Genomic DNA, 17,892 nt, shown 5'->3' with positions numbered 1-17,892 from the left:
TAGCTAACATTCATACTATGATGAATGAAAGCAATTTGGAATTAGCTACCTTGGATACGTTGGCATGCAGACTAGAACAGCCAAGCAACCTTCCGATTAGTGAACAACCTCCTCTACGTCCCAAACCCAGGCACCCTTTAGAAGAAGCGACTTCTGCGACTTCTGCGACTTCAATCCACAGCTCATGGTCACAGATGAGGGTAGGAATATATGCTGACGAGTAAATCAACAGCTGTCTACTCACTGCAACAAAGCTGCAAAGAACGCATTTCACTGCAGACACCCCAAGAAGAAGAAGGACAGACACAAAGATGCTCCTCCACTTGGGACAGCAACTTCTGCCCCACTCAGAGTGGGAACACCACCCTATGCTGGCTCAGAACCATGACCTCAGACTTGGAGGATACCACTCAATGAAGCCAAAAAAAACACCACATCATCCACAAAACACAAAGCCGTGATCGTGATACCAATGAAGTATATATGACTTTGAGAGTTTGTGAAGTTACTGTTAAAGTCCCCCCCTTATTGTATTTATTTTAGGGGTGTTTGTAGCTCAGGAGGTAGAGTAGGTCATCAGAGGGTTTGTGGTTTGATCCCTGGCTGTTCCAGTCTGCATGCCAAAGTATCCTTTGGCGAGATATTGAACCCGAAGCATCCATGGGAGTGTGAATGCTAGATAGAGAGCACTTAAGCAAAAGTGCTGGTGTGAATGTGTGAATGAGGCATGTTGTATGAAGAGATTTGAGCATTTAAGTATAAAAGCACTATATAAGAAGTCCATTCGGTCCATGTTGGTTTTATACCTCGCTGGGACATTTGTTCTGTCTTACTCTTACAATGTTGTGTTTAATTTTTTTAACTGCTGTAACAAAGAAGTTTACAGACTTGGGGGGAAAATATAGATTATCTTAATTTTTTTTGTATTTTAAGCCGTATGGTATGTTTTTAATGTGTTTTAAGAAAGGAATCCCCCAACTTTTGGGGGATAAATAAAGTAAGCTTATATTGTGGCTTTTTGTCAGTTTACTGTTCAGCGTGTAAACGATTTGATCCACCAGGAAGTTTAATCCAGTTTAAATCCAGTAATCTGGCTCCAGTGTGAATAGAAAGGATTCAGATTCAGTTGCGAAGGATTGGATTGTTGCTCATCAACACACACACACACACACACACACACACACACACACACACACACACACACACACACACACACACACAGGAAACACTCAGCTTTTTATCCCAGTGTCCTTTTTTAATTCACACCTTTTTTTAAACTCTCTCCTTTCTCTCAGAGTTTCTGTTTCCTCTTCTACCTCTCCTGTCCCTCCCTCTCTCCCCCCTCCCTCTGTCTCTTTCCTTTCTCCTCGCTCAGTGAGTCGCAGTAAATCCTATTGTGATGCTAAACTGATTTTTGGACGAGACACAGAAAGAGAGAGAGAGAGGGAGAGTAGGTTTGGATTTGTGTTTGAGCAGATCTGATTCGGGCTGCCTCTCGTTCATGTGGAAATTTGATGGCCTTCTCCTCTCCGTAAACTTTTAGGACTCTTTTCAGACTCCTACGGGGTGTTTTTTAGGAGTTTCTCCGGCGGAGGAACCGCCGCTCTGCGCGCTCCAGGAATGCACTTTGCAGGAAACGCGACTCTGTGCACGGACACCTCCTGCTCTCTTCGCTCTTAACGAGGAGTTATAAATGAATGACGGCAATGCACTCGTGAAGGACAGCTCGTTTTCTTCATACCGGTCCCCCCTCCACCTCCACTTTATCCTCCTCAGGCTGAGGACATAGGAGCCGGGAGTGTGCGCTCCCCCTGGCCAGGCATGGAGAGCGGTGGCCGGGCGGGGCTCCAGCAGGCGGCGGGCGGTGGAGGAGAAGGAAGCGGCTGGGTGTTGGTGGAGGCCCGGCTGCATGGAGGAGCGCCGTGGGGCTTCACCCTGCAGGGTGGCCTGGAGCACGGAGAGCCGCTCATCATCTCCAAGGTAGGAGACAGGACGTGTGAGGCCTGCTGTGTTTGTGACCTGTTCTGCGCATGACGGGAAGCCGGAAACAGGGAAAGAGTGAATAATTATTCCAATCATATCGATTGATTTCGCATGAATCAGTGAATACTATTATTTCTAAACTGTAAATCAAATCAAATCAATTTATTTATATAGCACCTTTCACAGGATAAAAAACCACAAAGTGCTTCACAGTAATATAAAACAGAAATACATAAAATAAATTAATAATAAAACACACAGCACAAATCTAATCTGTAACTACATCAGTGGCAGAAGTTTAAATGTATTTTAAATATATGCAGAAAAGTTATTAAAGTTGTTGTAATTGTTGCAAACACCTGATCAACACAGATTGCAGTTCAAAGGGGCAGTCAGGCCTTTTAGTAGCACTTGCATCTAATTTAATGTGCTGCATGAAACAGAAGGACAATGTCTATGCAGGTGAGGCCGAGATCTTCTGATTTTTACATCCTAGCACGGGGCAGGCTTTAAAAGACACCACAGAGGTTTGGAAGATGAAGCCAATGTGGAAGAGCTTTAATTCTGCATTTTCTTTTTCTAATGACCAACAGGGGGCGACAACTCTGGTTTGAAGTCGGTTTGTATAGAAGTCTGTGGGTAATTGAGCCTAATTCTCGAATGATTTATGATCTGAATACACACTTTACTGATGAGTTTATGGTTTCATTTGCTCGTTTTAAGTTTTATTAAATAGATTATGATGTTCATTTGATAAATTATGGTCCCATTAAAGGCAGAAAGGAGGATGAGGCAGGACAAAATAAACACATACATCTGTAACAGGCTCATAAAATGGTGTGATCCACATCTCACTCATTGTGTCTGGTTTCAAAACATCAAGAAGGCCATGTGGGCAGTTTTTCTCATGGACTGAGAATGATTATGTTTGTAGAGACACGCATATGTGCGTTTTGCTTTTATAAAATAAACAAACAGATAAAACGATATATTCAGGAGCAATAATCAGCTGCCTCTTCAGTAGCTTCCTCATCCCTTGGATGGGCTTTTAACTCTGCTGCAGAACAATAACCGCTGCCTGCTCCCAGCTGCAGTCTGTGAAGTGGAGTTAAAGTCTGTCCGACCCCCAGAACCGAGACTAGAAACTGCAAAGTGACATCATCGGCTGCTAGAGCAGAAACCTGACCAGCGAGAGTATATGAAACATGAGATGAGAAGGATTGCAAAATAAACTTGTGCAACCTGTGTTGGGGAAAACCTGAGTAAAAAACAGAAAAGGAAAGAAAACACTTGGCTTGAGGCTTCAAAATCAAGACTTTACTGGTGACTATATCCATTCACATGTAGTCTTTGCTTTCAAGCTTCACTGTCTTTGAGGCTTTTTGCCTTAAAGAAATTCAAAATAAATAAATCACTCGATGCGCCAATAATCAGTAACCCCTATAACTATGTCAGTAATGAAAGTGTTACTCTTTACCAGCCGCTTCATTGCCCAGAATCATCCCAGACGGCAGAGAAATATGGGCCCAAGTTTGGCTACTTTTGGCAGTCATGGCTTAGTTATGGCACTGGTTAGTATTGTGTGAGCCAGACATCACAACATACTTGACCTCTAGCTCATATAAGATGGACCTCTGGGTAAGTTGAGTCAGCCTGAGTCAACACCATCAAATATGGCCCAATGAAAGCTGTAGATGTGAGCCACACTTTGGCCAAAGAGTCAGTGAAATCTGTGATGGATTTTTAATTCTTCTTCTTTTTAAAGCCAAGAAAAAAGCCCAAAACCTTTTGATATCATCATTAGTAGATGACCACTTCCATCCTTACAGCCACCATCCTGGCCTCATTTTATTAAAATGCAAATCGCCAGGCTGGTACGTGCGTGCGTGTGTGTGTGTGTGTCTTTCTGTGAAGGTTATTCTGGGATGGAGGCCAAACACTGTAAAATAGGACAAGAATGTGAATAATGTGTTTTCCTGGTTGCTTTTGAATACAATCATGCTTTTATTTTGTGCTGTACTTTGGCTGGCGTTAGCACAGTTCTCCATGTTTGACCCCAACACCAGCATGATGTCGCGCTTCAGTTTTTTTGCGTCTCTCTTTATGTCCTGTCTCCTTTTCTGTTTGTGTGTCTCACTCATTTCTTCTTTTTGCCGCCAACCAACCGTAAAAGAGACCTGGCACACTTTGCTTGTTTTGTATCAACGCTGTGCTGAACTGGGGTCAGAGGTCACAGCAATGGCTCTAGGAAAGTTAAACCTTCAGATTAAAACTTAATGAGTTTTAATCTGAAGGTCTCATGACCTGTGTGTGTGCCAGAGTTACACCATCAGTGTAAAGGTGAACAGTTCAACACAAAGTCTTTGCTGGGACTGAAATGTTTACTCAACCTGAAAAAGATCCAGGGCTTTATTTAGTTTTGCGTTGTGCAACTTTTTAAAATGCTTTTTATTGAAAATTTATTATTATGATTTAATTTAAAACTTTGTTTGTTATAAAAGACTCAAACATTTTAAGTGCACTTTTAGGATCAAAGCTTGCTTTGTTTGAGCTAAAGGTAGCTAACAAGCTACCTATCTTACACAAAATACTGTTTTGAAAGAATAAGTCGGGCAATTCAACCAAACTTGCCATTAAGGTCACAAACCTGCCTGGATAATTTGATAAGATGGCTAACTGCACTTTGGTTGCTAACCTTAAGCAAAATCTGAGGCCTGTACTCCGAAAGGATATTACATTTTTGGCGATCTGTGTCAAGCTAATAGTCAGAGTTTTCTGTGTCATGAAAGTTGCTCTTTTTTTTTACCTGGCTAATTCACCATGGTAACAGGCTGAACACATAACTTGGTCAAATGCAGGTTATGTTCAGCGTTTTGGTTTGAGATCATTTGAAGGTGCCATGTTTTCACTGATTCTTTTATTTACAGCCTGTTTTGATGATTGCAGGTCGGATGTGTTTCATATGTCCCAGTTTTTAAGCCATATAACTTTTAAAAACCACCCAGTGAATCACAGGAATATGCATGTATTAATCTGGTGATGCAAAGATGTGTTTTTACCGTCAATCCTAATCTGTTGATAAGCCTCCTTTACACTCACAGTGTTTTCACCAGTCTCGCAGCTGTTGAACAAAACAACCTAGATGACATGATATTGAGATTTTCCAGAAAAGCAAAGACCAGTAGACTCATTTAGACCCAGCTCAGGGCTGAAGATTTATATATTATAATCTATAATCTAAAGGGTTATGCTGGTTGTGGCCAAACAAAATACACTTAATACACACCAGTTAATGGTGTGTATTAAGTGTCACACCAGTCCACTGGTTCTTTTAAACAGGTTCAGTATCGGTTTTGAAGCATGAGAACATAACCTCGAATATGTCATAATGATGGCTATTCGATTTATTTCAGAACCACAGTGTTAAAAGCTGGAAATGTGAATAAAGAGGTGAGAATTCCTTGATGAATAGATGCTGTAGTATCCCACTGTGGTAAATGTAGGATCCAGTGTTTTAGAGTTAAAGCATCAGGATATCCTCATAATTCTTTTTAAATATGTCTCTTGGGAGTACACCAGCTTCATGCAATTACAGTGAACTGGCTTACCCGTTTATATTACACTCCTGTATCCTTTAATCCTGGAACTAAAAGTCAGCATATTATATCTTCAGGATGTTTTATTTGTGCTCTTTTTTTTTGTTAAACACTGGATATAATCACCTCTAAATATCCCTCAGATTAATAAATAAAGAGAGTTGCACATGCCTAATCTTTAACCTCTAATGAGAGGTCAAAAGTATGGAAACTTCAGGTTTTCACAAGCTAGAGAGGCAGTGAACCTGAGTCCAGCTCTAGTTTAGAGAGAGAGAGTGCTTTTCCTTGGCCGAGGCCCCCCATCGCTCTCAGAGGATATTTTCCCAAATCACACAGTCTTTATTGATTAGAGGAGGTATGTTGTTTCAGTCACGGTATGAGCGGGCTGAGCCACTCTGTTTAGATATCTCGGTCTGCAGGATAATGAATTTCAGCTGGAATACCACAGTCACTGACACACACACACTCGTGGAGTTACTGAGTGATTCTGTGGGCCTTATTTGGGTATATTTATTCCTGAAAAAGGCAAACAGTGCAGGCATGTGCATCGTTCTGCAGAGCTCGGGAATGCTTTAACACAGTTTTCCTTCACAGCTCTGAGAGGATGTTTCTTTTCCCTCACATCAGTAACGCTCATTAGATACTACTCATTTGTGTTAATCAGCACTAGTTTAGATAAACACCTGCAACCGCGCACTAATGTTTATCTCCTCAGAGTCGGTGATTCAAGTCGCCTAGCGCAGATGGTACATGTTCATCAAAACTTTGTATTTTCCCGATGCTGCAGTTGCAGCATGTGGGTGAAGACGCATCATGTTTTTGTTGAGAAGTAACACGTGTTGTAATTCAGAAGAGCTTCAGACACTCCCTGCAAGACATTTTTGGCAGTGGTTTTAAAACTTGAAGAGTCCCAGGTGGGTGGGGTTTATTGTTTCAGAACAGAGCAAGACACTTTTGTTGATCACAGGAAAATATGTGCAAAACAAACAGAGTCATTCTCGTGTGTTTTTTACCCATCGTGGTTAATCTGACCTTTCCAAGTGCAAAGCTTAGCAGCCTCAACAGGACCAAACTGATGAGATATGTTTTCCAAAACAACTCTGCTGAGTTTAGGCTCTAAAAAATGTCTACTGCTGCTCACTTCATGCCTGATATCCAAATGTTATAGTAAATGTTGCTGTGACATCTCTAATACTTACTTATTACGATCTAAAACAGGAATCAACAGGACAATAAGGCATCTTATCTTATCAATAATGCATCTTTCCCATCTGGGAACTCACTAGTTACACTGCTGGTTTTAGCCTCGGGAGCAAGTGGACCGGTGCCTGTTTCCTGTTCCGTGTATCACCTAAAGTTTAGAAATGCAGCTAATAAAAATCAAAATGGTCTTCAGTTGACAAGCAGGGGTTTTAAGATTACATTTAGGCAAACCCAGTTCTCTTCCTGATCACCACATGCACCGTGTACCTATAGGATAACAAAGGGAAACTTTCAGAAGCTTTCAGTACCAGAACGCTCGTCCTCTGTAACTGTGCACTACTTCTAATCAATCAGTGCACTTTGACCAGATGACGCTTGTCCAGAAATATTTTGATGAGCAGCTCAGGATTTGATTGAGTTTATCTCGTGCTGAACAAGATGATGTGACTTTAAGAGGAAACACACACACACACACACACACTGATAAACAGGCAGTTGTGTGCTGTGATACTGATGCACACACAGTGACAGGCTGCTAAGAGTCATCACTGTCAGCAATGATAAAGTAGCAGGGTCACACTGATATTTACAGTGTGTGTGTGTTAGAGAAGGAGCGTGTGGGAGTGATCAGAGACATTCGAGTCACATTTGGGTTTGCTCTGATTTTGATTTGTGCTGTAATTAAAGTGAAGGTTTACTTCAGTGTGCTATGACATGAAAAATGTATTGTATGCAGCTGGTAAAATGCCAAGTTCTTCCCCTGCTTACTGCTACCCCTGTCAGGCTTTCCAAACACGTATGCATTAGTTTCCAGTATGCAGCACTCAGACTGAGAGCATTAAAACACTGATGCTTCATTCAGAGACTCAACCAAACTTCACTTACAAAAAGAACCTCAACAACAGCATTTCCTGTTAACACTCATCTAATCTGTTTTTGTGTCATTAGTGCTGATTCCCTTCTAAATATAAGTACTTTATTATTTTAAACTAGTTTAGGATCATTTTAGAATATTTCCTTTTTAAGAAAATAAAAGCAAAACAAATGAAATAGGAATAAAAACTGATTAGAAATGACAAAACTATGAGAACTCTGACGTCTAGAGGAAGGAAACCTATGAAGAATTGAGAGACACACAGGATGTAAGGATCACAAACACCCAAGACCTCCTGCTCTTCCCTGCAGTGACCCTGTCCATAACAGACAGACACACACACACACACACACACACACACACACACACACACACACACACACACACACACACACACACAGGAGAGCGAGTCCTGCCAGAACAATAGACGGCCTGATAGCAGCTGCCAGAGGAAGTGTAGCCCAACATGTTTCATCATTTTGTATGTTCAGCCTAACTCAGCACAGACACCAGTCGAAGTTCAAGGTCTTGGATCTTACAAACCTCTTAAACCTTGGCCCCTTTCAGCTCTCAGACCTTTCATTTGGAGGTCAGTACCAGGAGCAGCCTTGCGTAACGAGCTGCTGCCCCACAAACTCGGGTGCTAGGAACTCACACTTTGCAGCCACATGTTTGGACTGCATCAGCTGATGTTGTGTGTTTGTTTGTGCAGGTCGAAGAGGGCGGCAAGGCGGACAGTTTGGAGCAGCCTCTGCGGGTGGGCGATGAGATTGTCATCATCAACGACATTGAGCTGACCGGGTACCGTCAGGAGGCCGTCGCTCTGATAAAAGGATCGTACAAGACTCTGCATCTCACCGTCCGCAGGTACACACGCCAGTTGTTAAAGCTCAAACCAACAAAACTGAGGCAAACGGACCACAAACGTCTGATTCTGAGACTGACTCAGAGCTTTCTGCAAGCACGCAGGGTGGATATTTCTCTTTCTAGCAACAGCCTGAAACCTGATAATCCCAGCAGGCGGAGGGTGAGTGTGTTTGGAGTGTAGCTTTACTTGCTGTAAATGTTGGTTTTATTCCAGCACTTGGTTTCAGCTGTGAGTTTTCAGTGCAGTAGTTTATTAAATTAAAGAAAATCTGGAATGAGTGACCAACAGTGTAGTACAAGGTTGGAGTGAGCGCAATCTGTTGCCCACGTCTAGACTTTTACCCTAAATAATTAATTATTATCTATGATAATAACAGCTCAGACAAGCACAGACTGGCTGGGGATTTGACTCAGTTGACTGTGTGTTATTAAAGGCTGCCACCATGTCAGCGATTAATAGAATTCACTTTAATGATATTACTGGATGTCTGGTATAGATGTTTTGGGAGTGACAGCTGAGTCCAGCGTGCCCAGCACACAGTTTGATTTGGGGATAGGATTTTAGCCCAAAGTGCAGCCTGTGTTCTAGGAGCCGTCATTCATGTCGTGCTGATTATTTATTATGTTGTATTATGTTGTATTACACTTACAGTGAGGTTCATAAGTTATTGGCCAAGGACACATTTTGTCATTTTGCTTCCATACACCTCCAGAGTGCAAACTTCAGGAAGCTTAATTACAACATTCTTATACTCAAACCAAAATGAGGATGAAAGACTCGCCTAACTACCAAACCAAGGGCCAAACAAAAGGGCAAAATAGCACGTGAGCGCACACCTTAAATAGCTCTCACAGGTGTGGTTATTTTTATGGGCGATGTATAAAAGTTGCCCCATTTTCTCAACACGAGGGTCTGCAAGCTCATTCAAATATCAAGCACAAAAATAAGACATGCTTGTTTTCTTTGGTGTTAAATATTGACATATTTAGCAGTAAACTGCATGTTATAATTATGTTGACCGCTAAGGTTTATTCTGTTTATTCTATTTGTTCTTATTTGGGAAACAAATGTCATCATTTCATGTTTTTGACATGCCAAATGACGATAAATCGATTCAACCACATTTAAATATGGTTGGGGTATTTTGCACCTCCAGAAATATACAACAGAGTCAGTTGCAAAAGGTTCCCTTCTCTCACATGCAATCCTGTCACTGGGTTCTCTTTTTAAATACCTGACAGTACTTTTTTTTATGCCTGAATCCAGTTTGGGCTGGTGCAACACATCTGGCTCCAAATCTGACCTGAACCTGAGGCTCAGCGTACTCCCGTTGTTGTGATACCTGTATGACCGTAAAATAGGGAAAATGTATAGAAATTTGTTTTTGGATTACTTCTAGAGCTCCAGATTTTTAGATCATAAAGATATGACATAAACATTTAATGAAAAGGAGAAGCAGTGTACTGAGCAGATGTGGAAAAACAGAAGTCTTGTTGAAATCGCAGTTTGTTTTCTTAAGGAGTCTTGTTTCAAATATGTATCAGAGTGACGCGTTTGAAGCTATGACAATACTGGAGTGGTTAAACTAGCCTGTTCCTGGGTCCTGTAGGTGAAGCTTCTACAATCTCCTGAAGGCATCAAACACTTCTTCACATCCGGTTAAAGGTTCATCAGACCAGGATCACATGCTGATTAGACCCATTTATGACCTCTGACATGCCCGGGTGCCAACTTCAGCACTCGTTGTGTGATTAGCGCTGATGTTCAGACTTTGTCCAGCGTTTTAAAGCTAAGTCGGTTTTGAGGTTAGGCTGTATTAAAACATAAGACTGCTAAGAAGCAAACAACAATCACCCATTTAATCGTAAAATAAGGAGCAGGAGACCTCAGCAAAGGGCGTGTCGTGCCACCCAGCATCAGTGTTGAGGTTGATGCACTGCCAGGTATGTGTTTGGGTTTGGGGTGTGACTGTGAGCGAGGCCACTGTCGCTACTGCAACTTCTGTTTACTGGAGGACGCGTGCGACGCCAAACACAATGCAGGACTTTAGACTTTAGACACACACACACACACACACACTCTGTGGGACAGGTGTAAAGACACACACACAGGACTGTGGAAGGCGTGGTGACAAGGGAAGGCTGTGTGTGTGTTTTGGTCTGATTTGCTTCCTGTTTGGATCTGAAACTGTAAAAGTTGGACACTGCACAGGTTCAACATTTCATTTCTAGTCCTTATTCGATTCTGTTCTGCTCTACTCTATTGTGATGGGGCTGTACGGAGGCAAACTAGAAGGTTTGAACATTGGACCCTGGTTTGCATGTTGATGTGCAGTCAACGTTTTTTTTTTTAGTTGCTTTTTAGTGTCATGGATCAGCCCAGCAATCCATTTGATACCACAGACACAATTTGTGTCGTTTTTTTCACGAGCACAGCTCTGAAAGTGCTCTGCTTTGGCACGAAGCATATTCATGTTTGCAGCTTGTATTTTGTCCACAGAAAGCAAGAAAGTGTAAAACAAGTTTTGACTGTTCTACTTTTACCCAGACTATGATCTGTTCCAAACCAAACCAAAGTCATTCTTACGAATCAATGGACTTCAGTGACTTTAAGCAACTATAGACAGTGTTGGGAAGGTTACTTTTAAAATGTATTCCATTACAGAATACAGAATACATGCCCCAAAATGTATTCTGTAACGTATTCCGTTACGTTACTCAGTGACAGTAACGTATTCTGAATACTTTGGATTACTTAATATATTATCATGCTTTTTACAACAATGTGAATGTACTATTGCTGTGTGATTTATTACTATTACTGAAGGTCCGCGACTCCGAACTGTAGTAAAGGGACCTCTGACTAATACGGCGGGGTCCCTGTCGGCTCGTAGCCGAAAAATAGCTTTACTTTGTTGTGTGGGTCAACTTTTCTTGCGAGAGACAGAGAGAGGCGTTGAAAGACTGCTCCAACGGAACTTATAGTTTTCGGAGGAAAACACGAACACGGTGTACAGTCGAGTCCTAATAGCTTACTTACAACTGGGCTCGTCAGGCACTCTTCTTGGCTGAAGTGGTTATTATTATATTTACATGCTTCCAGCTCCCGTTTTTCCTCGATGACAACTCGTACCTTTCCACTCCCCTTTTTCTCCCTCCTCGTGCTCACAGACCCATAACGTGTATGGCAGTCCATTCTCCCTGCAACACGGACTACACTGCCCATGATGCTTCATTCTTTAGAGCTATGCTTGTAGCATTCTGCCTGTTAGCTTAGCACAACAACAACAACAACGAAAAGGCGCTCTCTCACCCAGGAAACACACAGTCGCAGAGAGAGAGAGAGAGCGTCGCCCTGTAACCATGGCAACCGTAACGCTGCCGCCTGGAACAACAGAACGTAGCTGTCAAACAAAACCCAAACAGTCCTGACCCGCGACAAAATGAAACAGGAAAGTACCGCAGTGTAATCCATTTATTTCAACAAAGTAACTGTATTCTGAATACCACCTTTTTAAACGGTAACTGTAACGGAATACAGTTACTCATATTTTGTATTTTAAATACGTAACGGCGGTACATGTATTCCGTTACTCCCCAACACTGACTATAAACAACCCTTCCCACACCGGGAATGCTAAATCAGCAGGCCCAAAAAGGTTTTTCTTAACTTTAATGCAACAGGAGCTACCGATGAGACTGGTGATTGACACATGACAGGGTACTAAATACATTAGAGGGTTATCTAGGCAGCCACAGCAACCAAACAGAGCCAAACTTGGGTCTCTGATATGACCCCTCCACCATCACTCCCTTCAACCTTTATATGTGGACACAAATCAGTACATCTGAGCTCAAACAGAAGAAAAATGTCATCCAAAGATGCAAAAAAGTCATGCCCAGAAACACAAATCAAAAATAGATAAAAGGCTGTGACTGTGCGTTTACGTCGGATGGACCCACCTGAGTCTTGGCTGTTCTGGCTATAGGCCTGAGAAGTGTTAAAGTTCGCTGGTTCTGCAGGTGTCAGGAGTTTTAGTCTAATAATGTAATAAAGTCTGAATGAGCTGTATCATTTTAGAACTTTTCTGTCTTATGGGAGTCTCTGTTTTGAAGCCTCAACATTAGCACCACAAAATGGTGGTTATCATCTAACTACTGGGAAGTTTAGTTAGCAAGCTGGCAAAACAGACACATAGCTGCTAACGGTGTTATATGACACAAAGCTATAATATTTTTCATATAATATAATTAAAACACAGTCCAGAGATCCAATCCAGTTACTTGGATTACTGTGATGCCAACCAGTTTTGAAGCCTCAACACCGGCCTTCTGGCTGCTGCCAGGTTTCTGGAACCATTAGTGACCATATTTAGAGACAAGGGATTGAATGATAATCCCATAAAAAATGGTCTAGTACCTTAAACTTTACTGAAAAACCTACTAAAGTGATTTTCATCAGAGCAGGTGAAGCCTACCTTGAGTCAGCCTCAAGTGGACATTAGAGGAACTCCAGATTTTGGACACGTTTTTCAGGGGGGTTGGTACTTTTCACCTTTACCTTTTGCCATGACTTGTGTAGGTTTCTTTCTTTGTGTTACTTCCCGTAATGTTGATCCAAGGAAAGAAAAGTTTGAATGTGTATTCTTTCTCAGCCTAACACTAGGATTAGGGTTTGTCTTGTTTTGGGAGAAGCATTCATCACCTCCTCCTGCAGCTCCTCCATCGTCTCCAGCTGCAAAGCAACAGCCTCTCGTGGGGTAATAAAGATTTATTGAGCTGAACTGATGGTTATTACCGCAGAAGACCAAAGTCTCTGTTTGTGTGTATGCGTGTCCTTTATCCGGAAGGCATTATAAAACTATGTGTGTGACTTTAGCGGGTATTAGCTGCTTTTATTGTTGGTATTGTGTGTGTGTGTGTGTGTGTGTGTCCTCCATCCTTGGTGTCAGTCAGACAAAAGGCGCATGATGTCGACACCAAACGCACCTGTCAGACCACGCCTTCTTTGTCTCTCCTTACGACTTTCTCTCCTCCATACCTGACTGTGCTCTATCTGATTGGTGCCTTCAGGTGAGCCCTGATTGGCTTGGAGACACAAAAGCAAAGAGAGACACACACGCAAACACACACTCAGAGGCACAGACATTCAGAGGGAATCATGCCATTAGTGTACTCACAACAAGCTGAAAACAAAGCAGAAGAATTTCAGAGGAGCTGCCCATCAGAGCTTTAAGTGTATGTAAGTGTGTTTTCTATAAGTAGTGAGAACAAATGAAGCAGACTTTAAGTTAAATTTGTATTTAAGTAAAGATGGCTGATGTCATTTCAAACTTTAGAGTTTCAATGTGACTATTGTGATATAAAGCCAGCATATGAGGGTTTAATTTAAATCCATGTAGTTTAACTCCTTAGTTATAGTGTCATGTTCTCCAAGCTTTGGGGAACATGATTAGACAACACTTAATTGTTTTTCAGTCTGACAGGCTTCAGTAGGTAACGCCCATTCCAGATTATTGTACTTGGAAACTTGAAAAGCCTTTAAATGCCTGGAGGGTGTTTGTTTTCAGTGGAATGTTTTTTGGCTCTGGGAGATTTCTCAGATTAAAGGTACTTTCTTGTACATTGTTGTGTTTAAAAATAGTTTAAAACCTGCTGATACTAACTAAAGCAATCGAAAGCAATCTATGCAAAATATGTTTGTTGTATCGAAGAGATAACCCCTGAAGTCAAAGCAGGGCTGTACTGCACATTAGTGCAATACCAATTTGAACCACAAGATGGTGCAGCGAGTCAAATGGGTGGGGCTAAAAAGAGATAATGAATGTTAAACAGCAGCAAACATCCATAGACATCTTGCTAGTAAAATGCTGCCCCTAGTGGTGAAAGTTGTAGTTAAATTATTAGAGAGGGATTACAAGGGATACCTTTTAGTACCTGGAATCCAGATGTGGGTAATACGGGCAAGTAAAGAATCGTGAGTAGAGATCTTTGAGAAAAATCTTTTTGTCATGATGTGAAGTGTCTGTTCGGTTATATCCTGTTTTATTTTCTATTCATTGGTTCTTCACTTGGTAGTTTTCTTGGGACAGCCTCACCTGTGTTGTATTTGTCAGTTCCTGTTTTATGTTCTTTTTTTGTTCACACGTAGGCCTTCGTGAGGCCTAGAGACTCGTTGGCAACCACTGATCAATAGGGAAAACTATTTGGCAACAGTTAGCAAGTGGTTGCCAGAGGTAATTGCTATGAAATCAGTTGCTGAGGCCTCATTTATGCAGGCTTTGAGACCAGTTGGTGACCTCCGGAAGAATTTCCTGACTGCTTGGTGACAATTGCTTTGGTTGCTAGCAAGTTGCCATGGTTGACACTAGTAGCACTTAGGACTTGTCTCCAAATATTCTTTTTGCTGTATCGTTATGTTTTGTTTTTTGTCTTGGTTCATGCAGATAGTGACATTCAATTATGTGAACATTACCAACAACCAAGTGTTTGTCTCTCTGGTCTCTCAGTCAGTGCGATGTATTCTCTTTTTCTTCCTGAGCTGTGTGAACTGTTGCATACATGCAACAGTTTATTCAACAGCTTTTCTTCTTGTAAATTTCCACAAACAGTAGATGAGAGATAATGTTAGAAGGAATCTAGTGGTAGTTTTGCAGAAGATCCACAGTCTTTCCAAAAGCTTAACTTCTATGTCTAAAAACTTACGGATTATTGTTAAGGTCATTGGTTGCTGACTCAGAACTCTGGATTCTCTTAAATTACGCATATAGAAGTATAACCTGCAGGGATATAAGTCAAAGTCATCGGTTTTTAAGCATTTTTCTGTCACATTTTACTGGTGATTACAGATTTGGGGGAGTTGACTCTCTCCTTATTCATCAAAATATTCATTTTGGTGTCAGAATCACTGTCTAGAGTGGCAGGAATTGCTTCTAAATGGGATCACTTGCATATATGCTGATGTTATTAACTGAATCTTTGACCATGCCTAATATGAACAGCCATCAATGCAACAGTATAGATATACATGAAAGAAAAAAGGGCTAATCTTAACAGGTTTGTTTGAATATACCAGTGAAATGGTGCATTGTGGTGACTGGGCTGTTTTTGTTAAGATTTGTTTTCTACAGTTTCGTTTACACGTGAGGGTCCTCCTCTATGTTGGGCCCCTGGATGCAAACTGATGTAGATCAGACTGAATGCGAGCTGGGTCCAGGCCGTACGAAACTGCCACATGTAGCGCTTCTCAGAGGGAGGTACTTCAAGTATTTCTCAGCAAACAACAGATGGGTCTAGTGACATCACAGAGTCTTGTCATCACCACTGGGTTGCTGGGAAACGAACTGCACCAATGTGCTGAGCGGGTGAATATGTTGGTGTTTGTCGAGACATAGTGCCAGCGTGTACCTCTAGTAGACTCTATTTAAAAAATGGACGTTTGGCTGAATACGTGACAATTTGTCTGTTAATTAAGTTGATTTTCTTAACGTCCCCCTAATTCCAGTCTTTATGCTGAGCTCGCTGGACTCCTATTGTGTATTTGACACATAGACACTGTAAAAATTCTTAGCCTTGTGTCATTTTTGGACTCCTTTATAGTTTTGTGTAGAAAAGGAGCTAGTTTAGCTTCCCAGGAAGTTTAATGTCTCCACACATTAAACCCAGAGGAGCTTGTTCTGCTCTTGGATTGAGTTTGGATTGGACAAGCAACTTTGGGTTGTGGGTTGTGAAGGTTGTGACACTGGCCACTCAAAGGTTTTTTCTTAATGAACTTCCTTATTGTGCGTGTGCGTGCGTGTGTATCCACAGTGGAGCATGTGTGTAGCGAGTGTGTAGATCTTTTTTGTTCTTCTTTTAATTGATACCTGACACTTGCTTTCCTCATGAGTAAGGTAATATTATCGGGGCTTACCCCTGCTGTGTGTGTTTATGTGTGTGTGTGTTACCTGTATTACCTTTACTACTACTCCCCTTACGTCTTGCAGCTGCTGTACCTGCGTTTTGTCTTCTAATCTCCAGTAAGCAGCGGCGTGCACTTAAGCAGTGTTACATTACACATGAGGAAAAGCTTTTATTTCCCCTTAGGCAAAAAAACAAAAAAAACACAGAGTGCATACAGGAGGCGCTTGCTGGGTGAAGTGCATCGATCATGTTCAGGGCTTTTTCAGAAAGGGGAAAAAAACTCTAGTCACTGTTTAGTTGCATTCCTGCTGGATGCTACAATGTCAAGGCCACTGCAGGTGTGTCTTTTTCTATGGCTGCTTTTCCTAAAATAATCTTTACTCTGTGGAAAATTCAGGAAAATGCCAAATCTGTGCTTCTCCAACAGGATTAATAATCTACAGCCTAGTAGCAGCTCTGTGATGATTTTTTTTTCTTGGCATAAAGTTGAGCATTTTTTCCATCATTGTCTGCCAGAAAACATCAGAGAAACACAGACTTAATGGATTGGAGTACTTTGAAACGAACTAATTACATAGCTGATATTTTAAATTAAAGCTAAATATAACAAACTGCAATGTCCTTAAAGTCTTATTTATAAGATAACTAATATATATATAGATATAGATATAGATAGATAGATATGAATGAAGTTGTTCTCTGCATTGGCCAGAGGAAGAATCATGATCACTCATGATTTTTCCTTTTGCTGCAGTGTTAATGATGAAGCCGTCCGTAGCATTAACATGCATGGTTACTCTTGTTAGACAGTTGGGTACTCTTGGACAGCGACCCAGCAGTGCTGTGTCTGTCCTGAGCCGCCTTTACTGTCCGTCCTGTTGCTTTAATGTCTGCAACGTCTTTGTGACTCCAGGTACTTTGTGGTCGTCTCCTTTGTTATTTCTCCTTGTGGGTTCCAGGTCAGAGCCTGTATTGTAATGTTGGTTGTTAGCTTTCTCGTGGTATAACTGAGCTGCCCCCATCTCCTTCTCAAGATCTGCTGCCACAACTTAATGCTGCTTATTATTAAGGCCAGATTTGTAAGGCCAGACCTTGTAAATACTGCCTGGGCCTTGCTGATTCGGCATCTGTCCCACCTGCTTGTCTCTCACGCTGCCAGTCTACATGAAGGGTTTTAGTTTAGTGTATTTTAACCCAACCACAGTTTTTTGGTTCATAGCCTTAGACCGTCAGGCCTGTCTTTCTGAGGTTTAGACTTCACGGCTGATTTACATCTGCGGTAAGTCTTTGTAGAGCCTGCGATGTGACCCTTGTAAGTGGTCAACACTGTTGCCAGCATTCATGCTAGTTGATGGTGTTAATTACCTTGTGGTTGTGTCGTAGTGTTTTGTACACATTGGCAGCCACGACAGAAACAATAAAAACCTGGAACTTTTTCCCTCGCTGGGTCCCCGCTTTTTGTTGTGG

The 17,892-nt window shown here is 41.6% G+C and overlaps 1 protein-coding gene across 4 annotated transcripts in view; it reads left to right on the top strand.

Moving 5' to 3' along the window:
• Positions 1 to 1,280: 1,280 nt before the first annotated feature.
• Positions 1,281 to 17,892, top strand: part of shroom3 (shroom family member 3) — a 73,593-nt gene continuing 56,981 nt past the window's right edge. Inside the window, exons 1-2 of one of the 4 annotated variants that reach the window (XM_040053366.1) lie at positions 1,281 to 1,980; positions 8,369 to 8,523. In XM_040053366.1, the coding sequence (XP_039909300.1) occupies positions 1,822 to 1,980; positions 8,369 to 8,523 (314 nt within the window). In that variant the 5' untranslated portion in view covers positions 1,281 to 1,821. Of the gene's footprint in view, positions 1,981 to 8,368; positions 8,524 to 12,075; positions 13,766 to 17,892 lie in introns of those variants that run through there. The other 3 variants (XM_040053367.1, XM_040053371.1, XM_040053368.1) reach the window with 3 other exon arrangements.

This window comes from Simochromis diagramma, unplaced genomic scaffold (genome assembly GCF_900408965.1).
Source record: "Simochromis diagramma unplaced genomic scaffold, fSimDia1.1 OVJJ01000596.1, whole genome shotgun sequence".
NCBI lineage: Eukaryota > Metazoa > Chordata > Actinopteri > Cichliformes > Cichlidae > Simochromis > Simochromis diagramma.
The sequence above is the reverse complement of the archived record's forward strand: the minus strand, read 5'-3'. Positions and strand labels throughout refer to the sequence as shown.